A 24,643-nucleotide genomic window follows, 5' to 3' on the forward strand; every position below is an offset into this window, starting at 1 on the left:
TATACTATTTAGGACTCCCAGTCCTGTTCCTATGATACCGGTTACATCTCTCCTTGTTCGTTTTGGAGAGGTGAGGGTTTGCCTATGCCACCATGCTGACCATCCCGCATAGGACATACATAAGAATGGTGAACAGGTCAGTTTGATTGTAGAAATATTAATTTGCATTAATAGCTCTACTCATTTGAGAGACCATGATGGATTAAACAACACTCATTGTTGACCTGCATTTCTGATCACATATGGTCCAATTTCAAAAATTTGTGGGGATAAGGTTTTCTTATTCTTCATGGTAACAGAGCTATCTATATTGGGGGAAACAATTGTAGTCAGGGCAGATGTTGTACTAAGTTCAATAATGCCTATTTTAAATTAAAATGATAGTCCCACACTGCGGTGACCCCAGAGGTAAACTACAAAAACAGGTTGTTCTAAGGTAAAATTGTACCAACAGTTCAATCTTTCAGTGGCACAAATTTTCCCTTCTTTTTCTTTTGATTTGACTTTGGTGAGAGAGATTTGAGTTGCCTTCTCATGGGTGGACCCACTGACTACCCGACATCCTATCTTTATTTCTTGTCCTGTCTTTCCCAGGAGTTGGAGGAGTCAGTTAGTACCATCCTAGCTCCATTCATTTTCTAAGTATACTTCAGTTCCGTGCATGACTAGGGTTAAGAGGTTTAAGTTTTTATTAGAATTTAGTCACATACTTCCGTTATACTTAACTTGGGCATGGGACCATGGCCATTCTAAGGTTCTTTGACCACAGGTTAGGGGAAGTAATATTGTCAGGGTTTGGAATAGCAACATGAGCATGGCATTTCCATCTGCCATCCTGCAGGGTGCAGTAAGAGAAGATAGAGGCTTGTTTTGGTGGGGTGAGTCAGAACAGGTTACCCTTGGGAAGTTGTGTATCCCATTGAGCCTTACATGGTTGTCTTCATTGTTCCATTGTGACCTCTGCTGTGCTCGCTTCTTGGACTGCCACTCGTTTCACGTGTGAGTGGCAAATCCAATTCTCATTTCCTAGAATTTTAACAGCGTAATAAGAACTTAACAATACAGTATAGGATCCTTCCCATTTTAGTTCCAATTTTGTTTGTGGCTCCATTGGCCACAGGATTTGGATCCTTGTGGACAGCCAGGGCGCTGGCGTGGGGCCCAGCATCATCATTGCCCTGGGGCAGCGTGGGGTGCCCCAAACTGTCTCTGGGTATTGGGCAGGGAAGGGTCTTTGCAATTGTTCAAGGGAAAGGGTCTGGCAGCAGCCACTTGAGGGTCTCGCTCACCCTTTGCTTTTTGCTGAGCATGGCGGCAGCAATGAGTAGATCCGGAGGGTAACCCAGGCTGGTGCGGCACAGTGGCAGAGGCAAGCATGCTGATCCTGGTGCGCGGAGGGTGGACTCCGCTGCAATGGAGGCAAGTAACTGCGTGCCAGGCCCCAGGGGGCAAGGACAGTCACCATTTAGGGACTTATTACAGGGCCCAGGGCCCTTTTGTTTGGTCCCACATGGTGCCTCGGGTGTGTTGATCAAGTCCCTCAGGGCAATGGGAAGGATGTCCCCTGGGGCCGAGGACTTTGTGATGCCAGGAGCTTGCTTCTTGGGGGCTGCGGCCCAATGGAGCCACTGATGGCCTTGCTCCTTCCTCTTTCTTTACCTGGATTCCAAGTGCAGTGGTGAATATCTTCTGAGGGAGTCCTGGACCCACGTAGCGTGGCTGCAGATGCGAGCTCACCAGCACTGGCATATAGAGCGGGCGCCCTCTTCAGCAGCAGAGGTACATTCTACATGCTGGCCCTCCAGAGGCCAGGGGTATTTGCAGGGGCAGGAGAGTTCCCTAGGCCCTTTTTGGTGGTCCTGCCTGGCACCTTGGGGTCCTGATCGACTCCCCCAGGGCAGCAGGAACAGGGTTCCCCGGAGCCAGGAACTTTACAGTGTGGGGGACTTTTTTTTTTTTTGGGGGGGGGGGGGGGGGGGGAGGCAGGAGCCCAGCAGAGTTGCTGATGGCCTTACTTGGCCTTTTTCTTTGCCTGGTGCCTGAGCATGATGGTTCGCAACTCCTGCTGGTGTCCTGGGCCCTTGCGGCATGGCAGAAGGGGCCTCTTATGCGGTAGAGGTAAGCAGCTGTGTGCCTGGCCCAGGGCTCAAGGGGTATTTGTGAGGAGTAGTAGATGCCCCGGGTGGGGTGTGTCGGGGGGGGTTGCAGGCCCAGCTGGCACCTTGGTGCTCTCAGTCAAGTTACCCAGGGCAGCAGAAGAGGGTTCCCCTGAGGCTTGGGAATTTGTGATGTGAGGAGCTTGTTTCCTGGGGAGCTGGATCCCTGGTGGCATCCACTGAGGGCCTCAGTCCTTTTTTCTTTGCCTAGTGGTTGAGCGCGGTGGTGAGAAGGTCCTGAGGACATCCTGCATCCATGCAGCGTGGCAGCAGAGGCAAGCCCACTGGTGATGGTGTTCAGAGGGGGGCCTCCACCACAGTGGAGGTGAGTGGTTGTGTGCCAGGCCCCAGGAGACAGAGGTTTTCTGGAAGCGGGGGGAAAGGCCTCAGGGCCCTTTTGAGTGGGCCTGCCTGGTGCCTTGGTGGGGGGGTCTCAATCAAGTCCCCCAGGGCAGTGGGAAAGCGGTCCTGTGAAGCATGACCCCCCACTAGAGGGGTGTCCAGGATTCTTTTGGATTAGGGGTTAGTTGTACTGAACTCAAGAGATCATCATTTGTAAAGTGTGAGAATTTATTAGAGCTAAGAGGTTATAACAAAGCTAACAGTATAGCAAAGCTAGAAATATAACAGAACTGAAAACATATATATATATCAGAGGTCTACAGTTCAGTCACAGGTGCATGATACAATGACTGCTCTCGCCCTTTCCTTGAGGGCTACCCCTCCGGTATAGTTTTCCCCAGATTCTCAAGCAGTAGGTGCACAGTACAGCAACCACTCTCACTCCTTATGGGCCATCCTTCTGGTCTAATTTTCCCTGGTTTCTCCTCACCACGCTGATGATATCAGGGGCGTCCCTGCTGACGGATGGGTCCTCAGGCCTGCAGGCCAACTGACCATGGGTCCAAGTCCACACCAAATGTATGTGGTTTATGCCCTTTGACAGGCAGTCACAACAATGCCAGTCCACAGCTATACCAAAGCTGCATGGCTCCAGTCAGTAACAGCATGCTCAGCCCACTGCTCTGCTCAGTGGGTAGCAACATGCCCATTAGCAGGTCATTCTGTGGGGAACCGCTCCAAAGCAGGGAGAGAAGTTGTCAATGGTGTGGGTCTGCGGTGTCACTTCTCCTTTGTCTGGACTTGTCAGTCATGGGATCATTAGAGGGTATGCCCCCAGGCTACAGCAACCCCACAGCGTGGGGGCGCTGGCCGTGGTTTGTTAATTCTTTAGGAGTATCCCAGAGCAAACTTCTCTTCTATGGGCTACACCATCCAGAGTCCCATGCCTGCCTGTGTGGCACCGGTCATGCAGCTGGGGGAGCGGTGGTGTGAGGAGCTTTTTTTCTTGGGAGCTAGGTCCCAGCAGCAGCCACTGAGGGCCTCACTCCTTTTTTCTTTGTCTGATGACCAAGGGTGTCGCTGAGCAGTTCTCAAGGGAGTCCTGGGCCTTTATGGCACAGCTGAGGAGGCAAGCGCACTGGCGTTGGTGTGTGGAGTGGAGGGCCTCCACCTCGGTGAAGGTAAGCATCTGCATGCTAGTTCCTGGTGGGTGGGCAGTGTTTGGGAGGGTTGTTAGAGGCCTCAGGGCCCTGTTGTTTTGGCCTGCCTGGCCCTCAGGAGCCTTGATATAGTCCTCCAGGGCACCCAGGAAGGCAGTCTCCTGAGGCTGCGGAATCTGTGGTATGGGTGTCTTGTTTCTTGGGGGGCTGGGGCTCGGTGACAGCCACTGACAGCCTTGCACCTTCTTTTTTCTTTGCCTAGATCCTGAGTGCAGCAGTGGGCAGCTCCCAAGGGCATCCCAGACCCATGCAGTGTGGCAGCAGAGGCAAACAGGCATTGGCGTGCAGAGTGGGGACCTCTTCCATGGTGGAGGTAAGCAGCTGCATGCTGCGTCCCCAGACGCCGGGGGTATTTGAAGGGGCAGGAGAGACCTTAGGGCCCTTTCGGGTGGAACTGCCTGGTGGCTTGGGGGTCTTGACTGACTCCCCCAGGGCAGCGGGAAAGGGTTCTCTGAGGTGGGGGGATATTGGGGTGCAGGGATGTTGTTCCTTGGGAAGCTGGGGCCTGGCAGCAGCCGCAGACATCCTCGCTGCTTTTTTTTTCTTTGCCTGGTGGCCAAGCATGGTGGTGAGAAGCACCCGAGGGTGTCCCAGGCCCATGCACCATGGCGGCAGAGGAGAGCACACTAGCACTGGTGTGCAGGGGGTGACCTCTGCCATGGCAGTGGTAAGTGGCTGCGTTCCTTGTCCTGGTGGGTGGGGGGTGTTTGGAGGGAGCAGGAGAGGCCCAAGGGCTTTTTTGGGTGGGCCAGCCTGGTCCCTCAGGTGTCTTGATTTAGTCCCTCAGGGCTGTGGGAATGGGGGCCTTGGGGCCTGGGACTTTGTGGTGCAGAGGACTTGTTTCTTGGGGGGACTGGGGCCCGGCAGCAGCCACTGATGGCCCTCAGTTCTTCTTTGTCTTTGCCTGGATCCCGAGTGTGGCAGTGAGCAGCTCCCAAGGGCGTCCCAGGCCTATACTGCATGACGGCAGAGGCAAGCGTGCCAGCACTGACATGCGGAGCGGGGCCTCTGCTGTGGCGGAGGTAAGCAGCTGCTTGCCAGGCCCAGGTAGCAAGGGGTGTTTCGGAGGGTAGGAGAGTCCCCAGGGCCCTTTTGGATGGGCCCGACTGGTGCCTCAGGCATCTTAACTAAGTCACTCAGGGCAGTGCAAAGGGGATCCCCCAAGGCCAGAGATTTTGTGGTTCAAGGAGTTTTTTTCTTGGGGGAATAGGGTCTGTCAGTGTCCGCTGACAGCCTCACTCCTCCCTTTTTCGTTGACTGATGGCCCAGGGCATCAGCAAGCAGCTCCCGAGGGCGTCCCGGGACCGTGTGGCATGGTCAGTAGAGGCAAGCACACTGGCATTGCTGTACAGAGGGGGACTTCTTCCCTGGTGGAGAGAAGCAGCCGCATGCCGGCCACCGGATGGAACCAAACAAAATACCTTGAAAACCCTTGAGGAATTAAAGGCACTGTGTGAAAATGAATTTCCTGTTATACAATAAGACACAAGAACAGTAAGATACTTTAGGACAAAAGTACATCTTGCACAGTATCCTGTTTCTTATTTCCTAAGAAATATATTCTGTTCTTGTGAACAGGAGTAAGGAGCCTGGCTCAGTCTTCTCAGTAACCTCCTCGTAAGCATTGGAAGGATGCTATTAGGTCCTCTAGAAGCCTTCTCTTCCCCAGAATCAACCAGCCTTGTTTCCTCAGCCTCTCCTCCCATGGCAGGCACATCAGTCTCCAACCAACCTGCTGACCCTTCACTTCACTTACTGCAGTAAGTCAATGTCTTTCTTGTACTGGGGGGGACAAAAATGAAAGCAGCATTCCAGATGTTGTCTAACGAGTGATCAGGAGAGGATGATAATCACTTTCCTTCGTTTACTGGCTATACTCCTCTTAATACAGCCCAGGATGCTTTTGGCCTTCTTCCCTTTCAGGCACACTGCTGGCTTATGTTCAGCTTGCTGTCTGGTAGGTCCTCTAGGTCCTTTTCAGCAGGGCTGCTCTTCAGTTAACCAGTAAGTCCCAAGCCTATAGTTTTGCAAGGGAGTATTCTTTCCTGATACTGACTTTGCATTTGTCCCTGTTGAATTCCGTGAGGTTCCTGCTAGCCCATTATTCCAGTCACTCTATGTCGCTTTGAAAGGCAGTCCTGCCCTCAGGCGCAATGAATGGACACACCCTCCCCCCATCTCCCTGATTTTGGTGTTGTCTTTAAACATTCCATTGTGTTTCATCCTCCAGGACACTAATAGAAATACTGAACTGGAATGGTCTCAGGAGAGACCCCTGAAGAACTCAGTTTGTAAGCAGCCTCCAAGTGGAGTGGGCACCATTAACCACTACCCTTTGAGCCCAAAGAACTAACCAACTTTTCACCCATCTAGTAGTCCATTCACCTATACTGTAATATCCTAACTTGGACACAAGGATGTTGTGGGAGAGCATGATGAAAGCCATGCCAGAGTCAAAGTAGATGACGTCCACTGCTCTCCCTCTTCTACAGATCTAGTCATTTCATCACAGAATTTGGAGGGACTGAAGCGAAGCTGACCAGCCTGTACTTCCTGAGATCATCCTCCCTGCCGATTTTGAAGATGGATGCAACATTTGCCTTTCTCCGGGCTTTGCACTTCCCCTCATTTCCATGTCCTTTCAAAAACAATAGAGAGTGGCATCATAATCACGTCAGCTAATTCTCTCTGCACCCTCAAATGCATCCCATCTGATCTCATAGTTACACGGTCTGAGTTTTTTGAAACAATCGCTTAGCTGACCCTCTTACATTACTGATAGTTCCTTTTCTCCCTGAACCCTGACTCTAAGCACAGAGGCAAAGAACACCTGTTTGATGAGAGAGGCAAAGAAGGAATTAAGTAGCCTCAGCTTTGTCTGAGTCTGCTGTCACTAAACCATCTTCCTCATTCAGGAAACACTGAATACTTTCCTTGTTTATTTTGTATTGTTAACGTAGCTGTAGAAGATCTGCTTGCTACCTGTGATGTCCCCTCCCTGTATTGAATCTAGGTGAGCTTTGGCTTTCTTACCACCATTCTTCCATGCCCAGGAAATGTTTCCACGTTCCTCCTTTGTTGCCTGCACCACTTTCACCTCCAGTATTTGTCCTTTTTACACTGAAGCTCAGTCATTAGTTCCTTTTTTGGCCAAGCCAGTTTCCTCATACATCTGTTGATTAGCCTGAGTATTGGAATGGACTGTTCTTGTTCTTGACTGAGGTTGTCTTTAGGGACCTGTTAGAAATCTTGAGTTCCTCTGCCCTAAACAGCTCTTCCCCATGGGTTCCCACCTACCAGTTCTCTGAATAGGCTGAAGTCTACATAAACCCTGTCTACTTACAGTTTAGGGTCTGTACTCTGGTATTTGACCTTCTTTTTGCCCTTCATATCCCTGGCTAGTTTCAGTTCTTGCTGAGTTTTGTTTTTTCCAACTCCACCCCTGCATGTCTGTGAAATACCTCTTCCACAAGACTATATATGCTGTGGTGGTGAGTTTATACAGATTGGGTACAGATATTAGTGAGGGAAGAGTGAAAGAATTTCCATCCAGAAATTCTCTGCTGCCAAGAAGAAAATTCACAGGAAACACGATATTTTGACAACCATCTTTTATTTTTATTTTTCACTGTCTGTCACAGGACAGCTTGGAATTTTTCAGTGTTTTGTGAAGCCTCAAGTTGTACCAATGAAATACTAGCATTTTCCCTGGGCTATGAGTTTAATTTTTGCACACAGCTCCTTACTGTAACCATTACTTCATAGGAGTTGCAAAATCCAGTAGCCCAACAGTGGTGAGGCTGCTGCAGCAGGACCCCAGGTCCAACCTGTAGCAAGGCTGAGCAGGTAGTCACAACAGGCACACACACAAGCACACATATAAAATACACAAATACACATAAACACTGCTGGCCCCACAGATCAACAGAAACAGAAACACTCAGCACTCATGCAAAGACAAACCACACCAACAGCCTCATCCTGTTTCTCTGACTGATCAGGATGAAGGTCTGTTGGTGGGAAATATACAACGGGGATCTCTCCAGCAGCTGGTCTTAGACACTCGGGCAGCCTTGGCCATAGTCAGCCAAATTGAACATGAGAAATAGAATACTACCACTGCATCACTTAGGAGAAACATCAGCTCTACACTCCTTTTACATAACGGCTCATACTGACACTTGAGCCCTAATTCCATGACCATATATGCTACATATTGGATCACACTCTGTTCTGGTCCATATGAGTTTGATGGCTCTCCTATCATTGGTGTAAATGTAATTTTCTCAAACCCTGTGATATGACAAACATGAGGTCATATGAAGGTATAGCTAACACAAACAGTATAGATACAGCAAGAGTGACCCTTCCCTCTTTCTACAGCAAGACTCCGATAGGATAAAGAAGTCAGCCCAGTTCTTTACCTGTGACTTAACTCAGCTTTCATTAATCGTTTCTGTAGGGATTTGGATGATAGCCAAACTTCCTGCATGGTTTTGAAAAAAATAAATTTCATTTTTAGGATTGTCAAAAGAAAATTATCCATCAGCCAAGGTTCTGATATGATTTATTATATTGCTATAGTAGCAGAATAATTTACAGCAAGGTATGGTTTAGTCATCAAAGCACCCCCATGTAAAAGAAAGAGGTACTTACACACAGAGGTAACGAGATACAAATTCTTCCTTGCCAAATTACAATCCAGAAGGAAGCTGATGACTTAGCCAGCAAATGAACAACAGTCACAGTGGTCCTATTTAATTATATTTGAAGAATGATATTTTTCTTCCCACTACTGTCCTTCCACTGCTCTATCCTTTGGCGAGGCACTTATCTGATGTGCAGAGCAGTTTGTGCTAATGATCTTTCTCAGAACCTTTTTCACCTCTTTGTTCCTCAGACAATAAATCAAAGGGTTCAGTGCTGGAGTAAATACAGCATAAAAGATGGACACTATTTTGTTGAGGTTGAAAGGATGGATCCTCCTGGGCCTGGCATACATGAAGAGAGTGGCTGAGAAAAAGACGATGACCACAGTGAAATGTGAGGTACAAGTGGAGAAGGCTTTTCTCCTTCCTTGGGCTGAAGGCATGCACAAGACTGTTGACACAATGCAGCAGTAGGAGAAAACAATGATCAGCAAAGGTACCAGCAGGATTAGAAGGGCCAATGCAAAGTCTACTGTTTCTGCAAGGGACATGTCAGTGCAGGAGAGGTTCAGGACTGGAGAAATGTCACAAAAGAAGTGGTTTATGACTTGTGGACCACAGAATGTGAGGCGTGAAATAAAGGACACCTTGACCAAGGAGATGGAGAAGCCTCCTGCCCATGAGAGAACTGATAGCTGAAAACACAGCTTGTGGGTCATGATGGCTGCGTAGCGCAGAGGATGACAGACAGCCAAATAGCGGTCATAGGCCATCACAGCCAAGAGGACACATTCAGTGCACATGAGGGAGATGAAGAAGTATAGCTGAGTCATGCAGCTGGAGAAGGAGATGCTCTTGCTCTGTGACCAGAACCCAAACAAAAGCCTGGGCAGTGTTACTGAGATGTACCAAATCTCCAAGAAGGACAAGTTCCCCAGGAAATAATACATGGGCTTATGTAAGTGATGGTTCCTATTCACCACAAAGATGATGATTGCATTTTCAATGATTGTCACCATGTAGGTGATCAGAAAGACCAGGAAAAGTAGGGTCTGGACCTGCAGCCCATAAGAAAATCCCAGAAGAATGAACTCACTGATAGTTGTTTGGTTCTTCATACCATATTGGGCGCCCCCAGCTGTCCCTGCAGATGGCAAAGCAGAAGAAAAAGCAAATGTAAGAGTTCCATAAAAACAAGTTTGTGTGAAAAATTAGGGCATTTAGTAAGCTGTTTCCCATGGAAACTTTTTATAATGTAGAACCAATATTTCTTACAAGAAAGAAAGATACTGGAAAGACATTTGTCCTTTTTTTCCCATGACTTTGTTAGCATGCTTCTGATAACAACACTGGGAAGAAAAAATATCACAAGACCTTTGTAATGCACTTTTATTATCCCATAGGACACAGCTAACATTCACATTGCTGAAAATACCACCACAAAAAGTTCAGGTAGTACATAGATAAATGAGGTCTAAAAACATAGAGGTATTACAAATTGAATAGATGTCTTTGGAAAAGTTGGACTTTCTTCATTTCCTATTAGGAAATTATCCATCTCTGTATTTTTCAGTGACAGTAGGGAAGCCTATAGGTACAGACAGCTATAGAGATTCATTTCTCTTAGCTTCATATGTTTAGCTGTTCACTGTTCACGTTTAAGCAAGTCAAATGAGCTTCTTAGTGAACAGAAAGGGACTGGCTCCTCCAGGGGGTTATGCATCTCACTTGCCTTAGACAGCTGTCTTAGAATGAGAAGAATAATTGTTTTTTTCTGTTCACAGTTAGCTCTAATTTAGACATCTAACTCATAGATGCTTTAAGCTCAATGACTTAAAGTAGATATTGCATGCTTCTATTAGCTGTTTTGCTGTAGATTCCTTATATAATCAATGGAAATCAATTTAAGGCAATAATTGAGTATTGGTAGCCTGGAATATAGAATAGTCTTAGGTATATCTCATCCTAAAATACACGAGATATTTGCACTCCAGAAATACCTTTTTCTTTTCATGGACATTTTAGTGACCTTTCACTGGCTGTGAAGTAGATGTCTGTACTGTAGATCATTTAAAATGGATGAGATAAGGTTGATTCTTACTGCTTTTAAGGGAAATGAAGGCATATATTGAACACAAGGACATATCTCATCCCAATCTACTTGCTTTTAGATTTTACAGCTCATTAATGTATGCATGCTTGTGTATGCATGAGAGGGAAAGATGTTTGTACAAAAGGTGTTTTAATGTATTTAGAATAGTATCATACTCTTTAGCTATTTTCTTTCATCACCTACTTGGATAGGTGCTGTCCTTAGATTAATTAAGGGATGACAAATGTGACTGGAGAAAAGGAACAGAGGAAACCTTTGGCAGTTTCTGTCTCCAGATGGGAAAGTGGAATAAAACACTGTTGTACAGATGACTTTTCAGGCCATGGCAATCAGGATACTTTTTTTAATCTATGAATTTTGTCCATCCGGAAAGAAAAAATCCCTTTCCACAGAAGTCCTGGACAAGCTCTGAGATACAAGGAGTTTCCTGAACAAATAAATACTCACCAGAGAGAATAGGAGCAACTGTGTAAGATTAGTGAAGAGTAAAAAATGGCACAACAGAGTACTGATCCTCTCTCCTCACATTTGGCCCCTATGATACATTTTCTACCATATCTTTCTTATTCATCTCTCCCTAATGAACTTATAAGAAAGACCTATACATCTCCAATTAGAAAAATTGTTTGTCAAACAAAATGCCCACTGATGTGAAGGATATTTTTGTGTGTTTACAAGTGACACTTTTTGTAGACTATCAAAGGTAGGCAAGACATGACAAGGCACACGAAAACTTGCGCATTCATTTAGAGGGAAAACTTGATTAAAAGACGACACATTTTACTACTACTTTTCACATCCAGGTATATTCCCTCAGCATACAGTTGGCAGTTTATTTGATGGAAGTGCATGAGATAATAAAGAATAATTTCTTTTTCAAGCATTCAGCCCAGTAGTTTGCACCAGAATGGGTCTGACGACTTCTTGATCTATCTGTTACTGTAAGAAAGCATTAACATTTACTTACCAAATCAGGATTTCCAGTTATGCATTTGGCCTTTAAACTCTTGTAATGAGCAGTAGATCAGACATAATTTTTCTAAACTATCTGAAAGCTGTCCTTTAAAGACTGAGGGTTTTTGTCTGGGTTTTTTTGTTTGTTTGTTTGCCCTTTTTTTTTCTGGGAAAGTTTTGCTTACACACAAAAGCTTGTGCTAATAATAAGTCTTCTACCAATTAGAGAAATGTGGGGGGAGAAAAGCTTATGGCACTAATTATCTCCAGATGCTAGTTTGTATGTATAATTGCACATAGCAGAAGCAGATTCTGAAAAGAGTCAACATTGTAAGGTCAGGGAAATAAAGATCATAACAGAAAATAAACGAGTTAAGCTCTCTATAGAATACTGAGTGTTCTTTCTCTAACCTATATCAGGAAGGCAAGAGCAGGCATTGCACTGAAATGTTTCGGAATTTTGAAGTATTATCTTCAATAAAAAGAGACACTATGAGAATCATAACTTTTATTTAAAAAAAAAAATCTCCTTCCACTTACACATCAAAAAATTGTCAGGAGTTACATTTAGGGTCTAAATATCGGTACCTGTGCAGATGTGCCTGCCGTATGTGCTTGAAAGGCAGGTTTTATCTCCTATTTTCTATATAGGCATCCATTGTCACCTGGAATGTCCTAGAATGTCCTACTTCATCTCCAGGTGGCAAGTCAAAAGAGCAGCGGTCTCCTCTAGGACCTTCCTAACAGGTAGTATAGTTAATTAACAGAAGCCATTTGTAGCCAAGTCAAGCAAGTATTTTATGCAAAGGTGTAGCTGTGTGAGTTAGGTCTAGATAGCACAAGCCTGTGAAGTTTAAATGACTTTTTGCTGTAATAGAAGTAGCCAAGATATGGCCAACCACTTGTCCCAAACAATAGAATAGTTTTGTGTACTCAAGGAAATTGATATCCAAAGTATGCAAACAGCCTGTTAATCATCAAGGAGTGCAAACTGGTAGGAGATGCAAAAGTCAGGAGGAGCCTTGGCTGCAGTGACCATGAGATGGTGCAGTTCAGGCTCCCATGAGGAGGGAGAAAAGCAAATAGCAGGATCACAACTCAGGACATCAGGAAAGCAGACTTTAGCCTGTTCAGGGACTTGCTTGGAAGAACTGCATGGAATATGGCACTGAAGGGAAGAGGGGTGCAAGAGAGCTGGCTGATATACAAGAATCAATTCCTCCAAACTCAAGACTGGTCCATCCCAACAAGCAGGAAATCTAGCAAAGGTGGCAGGATGCCTGCATGGACGAACAAAACTCAAAACATAAAGAGGAAGTGTGCAAGAGAGGAAAGCCCATGAGGAATATAGAGGCATCATCCGAGCATGTAATAATGGAGTTAGGAGAGCTAAAATCCACCTAGATTTGAAACTGGGGGTGTGAAGGACAAGGGACATGAAGAACAACAAGAAAGGCTTCTGAAAATACATCAGCAGCAAAAGAAAGGCTAGCAAAAATGTGGGTCTGTTTTTGCATGAGGCAGTGGCCCTGGTGACAAAGGACACTGAAAATGCAGAAGCGCTGATTGCCATCTTTATCTCAGTCTTTACTGGTAGACCTGCCCTCAGGAGTCCCAAGACCCTGAAAGCAGACGGGAAGTCTGGAGCAATGAAGACTTACCCTTGGTGGAAGAGAATCAGATTAGGGAACACTTAAACAAACTGGACATACACAAGTCCATGGACTCTGATGGGATGCACCCACAATTGCTGAGGGAGCTGGCTAATGTCATCAAAAGGCCACTCAATCATCTTTGAAAGGTCAGGGAGATTGGGAGAGCTGAGGACTGGAAGAAAGCAAATGTTACTCCAGTCTCCAAGAGGGGCAAAAAGAAGGACCGAGGGAACTACAAGCCAGGCAGCCTCACCTCAGTCCCAGGAAAGGTGATGGAGCATCTCATCCTGGGTGCCATTTCCAATCATACGCAAGATAGGAAGGTGATCAAGAGCAGTCAGCATGCATTGACAAAGGGGCAATCATGCTTAACCGACCGGATAGCCTTCTATGATGGAATGACTGGCTGGGTAGATGAGGGGAGAACAGTAGATGTTGTTTACCTCGATTTCATTGAGGCTTTCAGCACTGTCTCCTGTAACATCTTCATGGACAAAGTGATGAAGTACAGACTAGTCAAGTGGACAAGGAGGTGGGTTGAAAATTAGCTGAACTGCCCAAATCAAAGGCTTGTGATTGGCAACACAAAATCCAGTTGGAGGCAAGTCACTAGTGATGACCCCCAGGGATCCATACTGGGGCCAGTACTTTTTAATACCTTCATCAGTGACCTAGATGATGGGACAGGGTGTACCCTCAGCAAGTATGCAGATGACAAGAAAGTAATAGGAGTGGTTGATTGACCAGATGGTTGTGCTGCCATTCAGAGGGATCCTGACAGGCTGGAGACATGGGCAGAGAGGAACCTTATGAATTTCAACAAAGGGAAGTGCAAAGTGCTACACCTGGGAGTAATAACCTCAGGCACCAGTACAGGCTGGGGACCAATGAACTCAAGAGCAGCTTTGCAGAGAAGGACCTGGGAGTCCTGGTGAACAGCAAGTTGAACATGGGGCAGCAAATGGCCCCCTCGTGGCAAAGACCAACAGTATCTTTGTCTGCATTAGGAAGAGTGTTGACAGCAAGTGAGGGAAGTAATGCTTCCTCTCTACTCAGCGCTGTTAAGACCATGTCTGAAGCACTGTATCAAATTCTGAGCTCCTCAGTACAAGAGAGACAGGGACATACTGGAGCAAGTCCAGTGAAGGGCCATGAAGATGAAGGAAAGATTAGAGATTCTGCCATAGCAGGGAGAGGCTGAGAGAATTGTTCAGCCTCAAGTAGAGAAGGCTCGGGGGATCTTACGAATGTGCGTAAATGCCTGATGAAAGAGAGTAAAGAAAATGGAGCCAGACTGTGAATGAATCAATCAATTTTATAGCACAATTCAACCAATTCATCTTAATCATTTACTTTTGAACATGATGAATCTAGCTAAATGTTTCTTCACCCTGCTGATTAAATGTGGGAAAGTGAATTCTGCTCATCATCCTACTTCCCATGTCAACAGAGAGAAATCCCATGCAGTAAATGGGAGGTTCCAAAAACCTGTTTCTGCTCTGCAAAGCAGTCCTTTACATTAAAAGAGACACTAACATGAAAATCAGTTTGGTTATCAGCTGCAAGCTCTGGTCAGCAATTTCACCAACAATTTAAAGAGAAAATAGTTATATCACAACCCTTCTAAAAAGACATATCTCACAATCAGAAATGCTGCTTCTTCACCTAATTAATTTCTGGTTGTCAGATAGGAGGCCAGACTTTGCTGTTTACAGCCTTTTTGTTGATAGTGGTTTGTGTTTTTGTTCAAGTTATGCTAAATGCTATGTCCAAGCTGGGAACCTAGACTGAGTAATTCAGTTTCTTTGATTAGTCCAATTGGAAGAATGAAACAAATGCATAGGCCAAATCTTCAGGGAGGAGCTGTCACATATTCACCAAAGAGTGATATCTGTTCTCACTGTCTCTGAACTTCAGTCCCTCTATTCAATACTGAGACAAGGATTCAAATTTGTAACTTAACTATAAGTACTTCCTACTTTAATGCCTCTTGTCATAACCATAAATTACACTTTCTATAAGTCTGCTAAGCAGTAGATTGTCAAATGAATTTTATGAAAACCATTAAGATAAAAATGGAGGATTTTTTCAGTTAAATGTGCTTTAGTAACAAGCCACAAAACAAGCTGTATTTCTCAGAGATAATCTGAGTTTTCATAGAAAGAAAACATCTTTTTTTTGACTTTAATATGAAAAGATACACCCTCCTCCCATACTTACTCAAGTGCCCTATTTATACGAGAAGAGAAATATATGATACAAAATGGGAACCAGCTGTTGTTCTCCAAATCCTCTTAAAATATGAGACTGTGTAGGGAATTTTCAAATTAAATTTTGGATTAAGAATGCAATTTCTGGATATATAGATTATGGTACAGAAAAGGTGCATTTGTTCTTGATATTTCTGTCTCTGAGTAATTTTATTGTTTCCTGCTTTGTATTTGACTAAATATCTTCTCTTTTCCTTTTTACTGGCAGATTGGAATCTAATTATACCTATCACTGCTGTGCAAGACAAACTTGGGATTCTTGAGGTAAATAGCAATAACTTTGCAATGTAAGTAGATTGATCAATACTTTGTCTTAAACATGGGGAGAAAATGAAGGGAAAATGTGGGATCCACTTTATACATTCAAAAGTTAAATGTCTATTTCTAGGTTAAACACATAGATTCTCTTTATGGCCAATGAAGAGAAGTATCCTTACATGGTTTTAGTCATATGAAACTCTGAGCATATGAGTTGTATATGATTTTCAGACATAAAATGTTATGGAAATTAGGCTTGTCATCCACCATAACAGGGCTCAACCCTAGGTTCCCACAAGTAAAGTTCAGAGCCAAATCAAAACAAATTAAATTTTAATCACGTGCATGCCGTAATTACAGCTCGAGCTGGGTGCCTCCAAAGAGGGACCCTAATGTAAACAAATCCTGGGCAATTACAGTTTTTTCAACTTACATTTCCCACCCCTCATGTGGTAGTTAGACCAATAGCAATTTTTTGGTCTGGGGTCTCCTGCTCCTCATTGGGTCTCATCGTTGTTCTTAGGTAAGCTGTTTTTCTCCTTATTCTTGTTTTTTGCGGTCTCTGATGAAGGTTGTACCTCTGTTTTTGTTGGGTCTGGCGGTTGTCTCCCAAGGTCTTATTTTTCAATTGTTTTGTCATCTTCCCTTCCGGAGTAGGTAACACAGGAACGCAGACTGCGTGTGGCTTCCTTATTTTCCCAGCCTGAACGAGCTCTGAGGCACTATTTTTTACTAAACTAGGTAAAGGTTTATTACTTTTCCCAAGTGCGGCCTAAGGCTTCAGCAAATTTAGCTACTCATGCTAAGCAAGTTTTATATAAGTTGTGCTAAGCAGCTATTTCTAGACAGTTTCAATTCACTATTCTTTAACATAAAATTTCCAAATCAGGTAGCTACATTCCCAACGTGAGTGCAAGTGTGTGCACATGCATACACACAGACGCTCACACACAGGCACGCACACACACACATGCACACACTGTTTCTGAGTAATAAAATCAGAAGGAATGTCTAGGGATAGAATTAGTATCATAATAGATTAGAGCTGTATTTGATACTCTCCAGGATTCTTTCTGCCATGTATATAAATATCAGTCCTGTGAGTAGAAGATGCAAAAATCCATTAAGAGACTATTACAGTATCATTTGCTCTCAAGGAAAGTTTCTATTGATCCCATGTTAGATTGCACCAGTGAATTAAAACAGGTACCTTTGTATTTCTAAGTAGTTTTAATTTTGTTATAAATGCCTGGCACTTCCCTGAGTATAGTAAAATCTGTGGTAAAATGGAATTAGCACTTCTGTCATGACTGATTTGATTTTTTTAAAGGTCTTAGAAAGAGATGAACTACATGGATTTCTTATCACTGATAATAAAAAGAATCTATGGCAGACATCCATTTGAACTGAATTTAGGCATTTATATAGTAGAAGTAATCTGAGTTTTTCACCTTTATTTCCTTTGTAGCCACTAGAGAGAAAAAGGTACTTCTAAGGTGTGAGCCATCTGCCCAAATGTAAAGAACAAATCTGGAAGAAGCAAACTACACCTTAAGTTCCACTGACTATTTTGAGATCTGCAGCTGCTCCGAAGGGAGCTTTTGCTGACCATTTTAGGGGCATATAACAACATTTAGTCACCCCAGATGACTAGCGGTAGGTATGCACTGGCATAGGTATGTATATTATCATTCCCTAAAATCAAGAGAGGTGAATTGTATTTTAGCTGACCTGAGTAATGTCACTTAGTCAAGAAATGATTGAGCTATATGGAAAAAAACAAAACTCTTTAGTCTGTTTGCGGTTTTAACCTCAAAGGTATACCAAGCAAATTACCAGCCCTCTATATCTATGCTGTACCTAAACTGACTATAAATTTAGCTTAATGTGATAAGATTGAATGTAAATGTCCACATTGCAGGCATCTAGGATGGGATTCATTTTGCCTAAAAATAGAGGCACAGTTAACTGAGATTCTGCTTATGTGAATGAAATCACAGTTGTTCAAGTTATTTTTGCTCAATGACATCTTTATTCCTTTGTCTTTATCTTTTCCACTGCTAAAAGAGGGAAAGGTTTGGAACAAAGAAAGAGTATACATGCACATGTTTATGTATAGGTGCAAATATGTGTTCATGTGCAGCTTTGCCTGTATTCTCAGGTTGAACCTATAGCATATTTGTGTCATTAGCCGAAGCAGACATAATAGAATCACAGGGTCATAAGATCAGAGGATAATTTGGGTTGGAACAGACCTCAGGTGGTCATCTAGTCCAACCATCTGCCCAAAGCAGTGTCAACTATGAGGTCAGACCACAGTGTTCAGGGCTTGATCCTGTAGGGTCTTGAAAACTTCCAAGGTTACAGACTGCACAACCTCTCTGGGCTACCTGACACTTGACTGTCCTCATCAGGAAAAAGTGTTCGCTTGTATCTAGTCTGAAGCTCTCTTATTTCAGCTTATTCCTCTTGTCCTCCTGCCACGCACCACTGTGAAGAGCCTGACTGCATCATGCACCACTGTGAAGAGCCTGACTGCATCATGCACCACTGTGAAGAGCCTGACTCCATCTCCTTGATAACATCCCTGTAGGTATTTGAAGCCTGCTTTTAAGTGACCGTGAAGCCTAGTCTTCTCCAGGCTGAACAAGCCCAGTTCCCTCAACCTTTCCTCACAGGGCAAGCACTCCAACCCCCTGCCTATTTCGGTGGTTTCAGCAGACAGGCCAGTCCAAAATGCCTGATATCTGATGCTGTCCGCACCATCTGCTTTTTGTCTGGAGTGAGCCTGGAAGGTAAATAATAGGTCATCAAAAATTCCTGGTCATGACATAAGAGTTTTCTAGATGTGACAGGTAGCTGTGTGAGGCATTGAAAATACTTGCTGATAGCACAGTGAGAGATGGCTGGATTTCACAAGTGGTTAAGTAAGAAATGTAAGAATGCTACAGATAGTTGGAAGGGTGTACTGGAGAGCTTTTGGGAAGTAAAATGCTGCAAGACCAACAGCAGCTAGGTAACCATATCAGTAATACCATACCAAGCTACCTAGGTAGTTGTATTAGAAATACTATATTTGGGTACAACTATAGAAAATTGCGACCACTAGGGAAAAAGTAATTAGAGGTGAGTGGTTTCTTTGGGAGGAGACTGGAATGGAGAAAGGGAGGTGCAAGGGTAGCGAAAAGGAGGGTCAAGAAATGTGGAAAGGGATAATAAGGTGTGCAAATGACATGACTGGGGCTGTCTGGGATACCTCTCAGCCAGTGCTACAGCTGGAGCAGGACAAGAAGCCAAACCCATTGCTCTGACTATACCCTGAGAGTTGGGCCTGCTTCCACATTCAGGAGAACTGGGGTGGAAGCAGGGTGAGGTGCTTTCCCTGGCTAGCAGGGGAACACCCAGACAGATTGAGCTTCCTGGTATTGCTGTGTTGGTGACCACTCCAGGCCTGACAACATTGTCAGCTACCCACAGCTTCATAACATCTGGCGTAGTTGGCAGGATCCTGATCCAAAATTGGCAGAAGAGATATGGCAAGAAACAGGGCTTTGGTGGGAGAAGAAAATGCCTCTCTGACAGACACTTGGACTGGGTAATGAAATTTATGGAAAGTTGAGGAGGCACCTGGGTATGTTTGGAGCCAATGTCTCCCTGGGTGGGATGGAAAAATTGGATGGAGGACATAGTAACCCCTCTAAAGAGGAGAAATGATGTAAGGCAGCGACTGTAGTGGGCATGAGGATGCAGTCTTGGCTTGCTCATGTGTCTGAGAAGGATGACTATGTGACTGGTTTGCAAGCAGTAACTGAGCAACAAAGTAGTCAGTCAGTCCCGGCCATCAGCCAAGCTAAACTAAAAGTCAAAGATCATAAATGAGAGGCAAAGGCTGGGAGGATTCTCACTTTAGAGAACCTGTGAATCTCTGAACAGAGCTGGAGTCATGAGGAGTGAGACATTCTTCACCAGCACCTGGGGAAGGGAATAACAGCACCTTCTACTCTGCCTCTAATACAGGCCCGCAGGTACCTGTGATAGTAAACAAAGTCCGGACTACAATCCAGCTGTCCCTGCCTCCAGCCCAGCTTCTCCTGAGTGGGTGCAATGAATGTGATAATTATTCAGTTGCCATCAGTAACAAGTGGATTACAGCTACTCCTGCTCAGGGGCTCCTGCAGCTATAGAAGTAGATGATCACCATAAGAGAAAGTCAGGACTTTCTCTCTGAAAGTCAAGAAGTTACTGTGATTGAGTAGATTCAGATCCCCGGCAGAAAACTCCTTTGAACTCCTTTTAATCCTTTTAACAGAAAGTTGAGAATTCGAGAACCCTGTTAAGTCCAAAAGGGAGGCAAACAACTAGCCACCAGAGGGAATTATTTAAAAACTTGTCTCCACTCTCATCAGAAAACATTACAGAAGTTCCTGGGTTGAGTGGGGTCTGGAGGGAATTTATTCCCAAAGCATTGAAATAGTGGAGTTATGAACTTGTCTGGAGTTAAGAGCTATAAAACTCTTCCTTTCTGTCCTCTTCTGTTCACTGTCATTAGTTTAAGCTGATGGAGAACATATTGAAGACTTAAATTTGAAAGCCAAAACTTTTCATTTGTTCTAAGCCCTCTCTCAGAAGGAAAAATAAATTAAAAAATTTTCTTCCATCTCCACTGACTGTGACATCTGATATGTAATGTCACTTGCATTTGGAGAAACCCCTCCTCCACTGAGAAGCAAGAGGCATTCTCCACCTGTTCTTCTAACCTCACAGTGTTTATAGTTTTCTTTAGGAGCTAAATTATTGTGTATCTGACACTAATCACCAGTACCTGCACAACCCTGAAGTGTTCCTTGCCTTCTGTACTGTCCTGACTACTCTGATCAACCCTCTTATCTACAGCCTGAGGACTAGGGATGTCAGGGAGCCTGTAAGTAGAGCTCTTCATCAGTGTGTTTGTAATGTCTCATATCCACTGTAGGTGGTTGAGTCCCTGTCTCATGGTGCTTAAACTGATTTCTTGATCAGTACATATGCAGCAAGCCTTTATGCTTCCTTACTCACAGACCTCTGTAGAACACTGTGCATGCCATGAGCAACACTTATCTGCTCCATATCTTACATATCACCATGACTTTTGTCATCATGAACACTGATTTGTGGCATTTCACCCCCTAATTTCATGTGTCATTGTCCAGGGCACTTGACAAAACTCTTCCTCATTCTGTTGGGAAATTTCTGCAGCTGTATTGTCCCTCACCTCTGGTTACGACAAGGAGATGGATCTTTTATGAACCTTATGCAGCTCTGGTTTAGTATTTTAATGAACCATACATTCTTTTTTTTAATTTTAAGACTGTTGTTTCATTGCAAAAACAAACAGAAAGTGCAAGGACCACCTGACAGTTTGAAATATTTCTGATTTTGTAGGATGAAAAAAGAATATGTCCTGTCTGTAAAGAAGTTTGGCATAAGAAAAGGTGAAGATGTAAGTCCTCTTGTGACAGTCAAGGAAAACCGAGTTGAAAAGAGAGAATAAGCTCTGGTGCAATCCCATCCATACTGCTAATTGGAGACGTTCTTATAGTAATGTAATAGTATAGTAAATGTATAGTAGAACTACAATAAAGCTCAGAAGCTTTGTCTGCAACAGACCAAGTCCCTCCCCAGGAGTCCCATCTAGTATAGATTCTGTGCGGACAGTAGCCAAAACAGGATGCTAAAGCAAATAGAAAGTGATTCAAATTGATTGTGTAGGCACATTCACTGCCAGCCAAATTCCTGGTGCTCAGCTTTTCTACCCAGACCACTCCACTCTTAAATTTCTTTCAGAGATCTCTTCTCTGATGATAGACCCCAGTCATTCCTCTACATCCCTTCATCTTCCCTCATCTATATCTAGATCCTCAGGGATCCCAACTGCTCCAATAAAATACCTCTATTCCCTTCCTCAGCTTTCTTTCAGGTATTTTTTACCCAATTCTAGACACCACAGTTCCTCCTATCCAGACACCCATATTCCTGTGCCTCTTTTAGACATCTGTCTCTGGGCTCCGCATCATTACCCAGAGAAGGGATCTTTGAAGTCCAAGTCTTGGCCCAAAACAGAGACAACTTGGAGGAGGTGGCTGAGGGTATTGCCCAGTTAGGTGATCAATATCTCCAAAGAGAGAGATCCCATAACTTTCTGCAGCCCTGTTCCAACATTTGATTACCCTCATGGTGATTTGTTTTCCGTAATATCTAAACAATTTCCCATGTTGCAACTTGTGTTCACTCTCTCTTGGCCAAAAACTGTGCACCAACAAAGAAGTCTAGTTCCATCTTATCTGTACTCACTACACCCTGATAGCTGCAGACAGTAGTAAGATACCCACAAGCCTGCATATTGCAAGGCTGAACAAACCCGATTCTCTCTGCTTCTCCTTGTATGTCAAGTCTTCCAGCCCCCTAGCTGTCTTGGTGGTCTGCCAGCAGACTCACTCCAATGTGTTAATGTATTGCCCATACTATTCCAAATGTGCTCTCCTATGTACCACATACAGGGGAATTATTACTTCCTTTGACTTTCTGGCTACACTCCTGATGAGACGGTCAAGCATGTAATTGTCCTCCAGATGCAGGATTTTGCATTTAACTTTTCTCAACTTTATCAGACTCCCAAGAGCCCATTTTTCAAGTCTGTCTAGCTCCCTCTAGACTTGCCCACTAGCATATCAACTGCTCCCCAAGATTATAAGATATCCTGTCTGGCCTCCAGGTACTACTCCAGATGAGGACAGGGCTCTCTTAGACCATGTGTCCCATCTGAAAACTCATGTAGAGCTCTTGCATACCTTAGGACATTTAAATAAATAGCTGGCATCTATTCTTAAGTAACTGATTCTTGCCTTCACTTAGAACAGATGAAGAAGTTTGGACATGAATTTAGCTCATCCAAATGCTGGTACTTGTATTTAGGGAACTGGACTACTTTCAAGACTCATCTGACTGCAAAGAACAGCATGGGAGCTTAGACATCTAGCTCACTTATAGATGCCCATATTGTAGTTGTATACAACAAATTCCCCAGATATAGAGACTTCAGATATTTAAATCTGGAACTGGAAGTTATTCTTAGTAAAAATACTTAATTCTTATCTTAAATGAGTCATTAGGCATCCCATATCACAGTTACAGTAATTACAATTTTTCTGTGGCAGTTCATGATTGGGGAGTATGAGAGTGGTTTATAGATGACCACAAGTGACTCAGTTGCCATCATCACAAGACAAAAGACCGAAGTGCCCTCAGTGAAATGAAAGAAGCACAACTGGAGAAAGCAATCACTTAGTGAAATGGTTCTGCTTGGAGAGAAGAGACTTGAAATTTACTTGGGAGTACTTGTAGAGACTTTTAATAGAAAAAGATTAGCATGAGTAAAATATGAATGGAAGTACAAGTGTGTGTGTATGTGAAAGCATCAGAAGAAACAACAAAACAAGAGTAAAAAGAATGGTCTATATTAATAGGTAAGGACACCATTTCCAGCAGTATAACTGAGGAATGATTTATTATGTGAAGCTCAGAAGAAATGCACTCTAAGAAGACCAGACACAAACTAGAGAAGAAGACTCTGCACTCGAACATTGGGAGGAAGGCAGCAAGGTTATATTACATCACATATGCCACTCCTTTTCCTGTTAGTCCATTAGGGAAACAGACTGTAGCCATAAAGATGTGCCTATTTCAAACACCAGACTTACTGAAGATATACAGAGACTGAAGTAAGGGAGATTCTGAAGCAAAGGACTACCCCATAACAAGTGTTGATTTCAAAACGGTATAAAGGATCAGTCTAAAAAGTTAGTGAATGCCAGTCAAGAAAAAACCCAGAGACACAATGAGGTCTCAAGAACTGGCATCTCTTCTACCCGATATCAGACATGTGATAATGGCTGGATTACTTGATCTCATATGTCATGGTGCTTATATGGAGGGTAAGAGGGTGGGAGTGAATGAGTTCTACCATGTTTTGGACCTGGGGGCATGGAGATGTGGCAGCCTTGCCTCTGCTGGGCTACTGGATTTGGCAGCTCTTAACACATGCCATTTTTAAATTTAAATTAAAAAGCTATAGCAACAAGTAGCAATTCCACGAGCTCAAATGGCCTCAGCAGGGAACTGTAGTTTGGGAGTCCAGGACAGGCAAGATAATGACAGTGACTGGAACTGGGTTCCTGGAGACAAACCTAACTCACATGGATCTGATAGCCCCATTAAACTACAATCATACTCCATTATCTATCAAGAACGCATATCTGAGAAGTGGAATGGTTAACATCGTGACAGCTAGTGAAGCAATTTTCCCCACAGGAATGAATGGAGAGGCACAAGGACATGAGAAATATGCACTGCATAAACCAGGATGTTATATATGGCATGAAGGATGGAGAAGACAACAGCAGGGACATCAGAATCATCAAATGAGGAAGATGCTGTCTTCCCCCGCCATCCCCTGAAGCTGGCTTTTCAGTGGCTGAGGTCAATCCCTTCAGAAAAAACATATACCTCTTATATCCCTTTAATTCTGATGCCTCCTGTGCAGCTTTCACAATTCAGGCTGAATGAGCTTGTAAAGCTGTGATCTTCTCTTGAATTTCATAAAAATTTCTTTGTTAAAAACCTCGCTGTGTAGAATTGCTATGTTATTGTTACTGTACTGTTTGATTTAGGTTTTTCTATACCTGCTAGCATTCAGATACAGGTATGCGTATGCCAAAGATGCAATAGCAGTTATTGAGAAGTTGTCAAAACCAGCAGCATTTACAGACTGTACTCTGATGGGAGGCCTATCACATTCACAGCTCATAGGTTGAGCGTAGTCACAGAGGCCTAGAAAGCAGGAAGAGCTGCTTTGTCACAACACCTTGGCTTTGCTGATTCTGCTCTCTTCCTGGGAGCCTGGAGGTTGCAGAGGTGTTGTGTCACTGTACCTCATGCCTCATCCCACACACGCCTTCACACTGGCAAGAGAGAAACCACCTCACCTTTCA

At 44.0% G+C, this 24,643-nt stretch overlaps 1 protein-coding gene across 1 annotated transcript; it reads right to left on the minus strand.

Moving 5' to 3' along the window:
- Nucleotides 1–8,510: 8,510 nt before the first annotated feature.
- On the minus strand, nt 8,511–9,485 carry LOC112989438 (olfactory receptor 6B1-like). Its single transcript, XM_064518527.1, has one exon. It carries the CDS (start codon nt 9,483–9,485, stop codon nt 8,511–8,513), a length of 975 nt encoding a protein of 324 aa, XP_064374597.1.
- Between the last annotated feature and the right edge of the window lie 15,158 nt (nt 9,486–24,643).

This window comes from Dromaius novaehollandiae, chromosome 12 (assembly GCF_036370855.1).
Source record: "Dromaius novaehollandiae isolate bDroNov1 chromosome 12, bDroNov1.hap1, whole genome shotgun sequence".
Lineage (NCBI taxonomy): Eukaryota > Metazoa > Chordata > Aves > Casuariiformes > Dromaiidae > Dromaius > Dromaius novaehollandiae.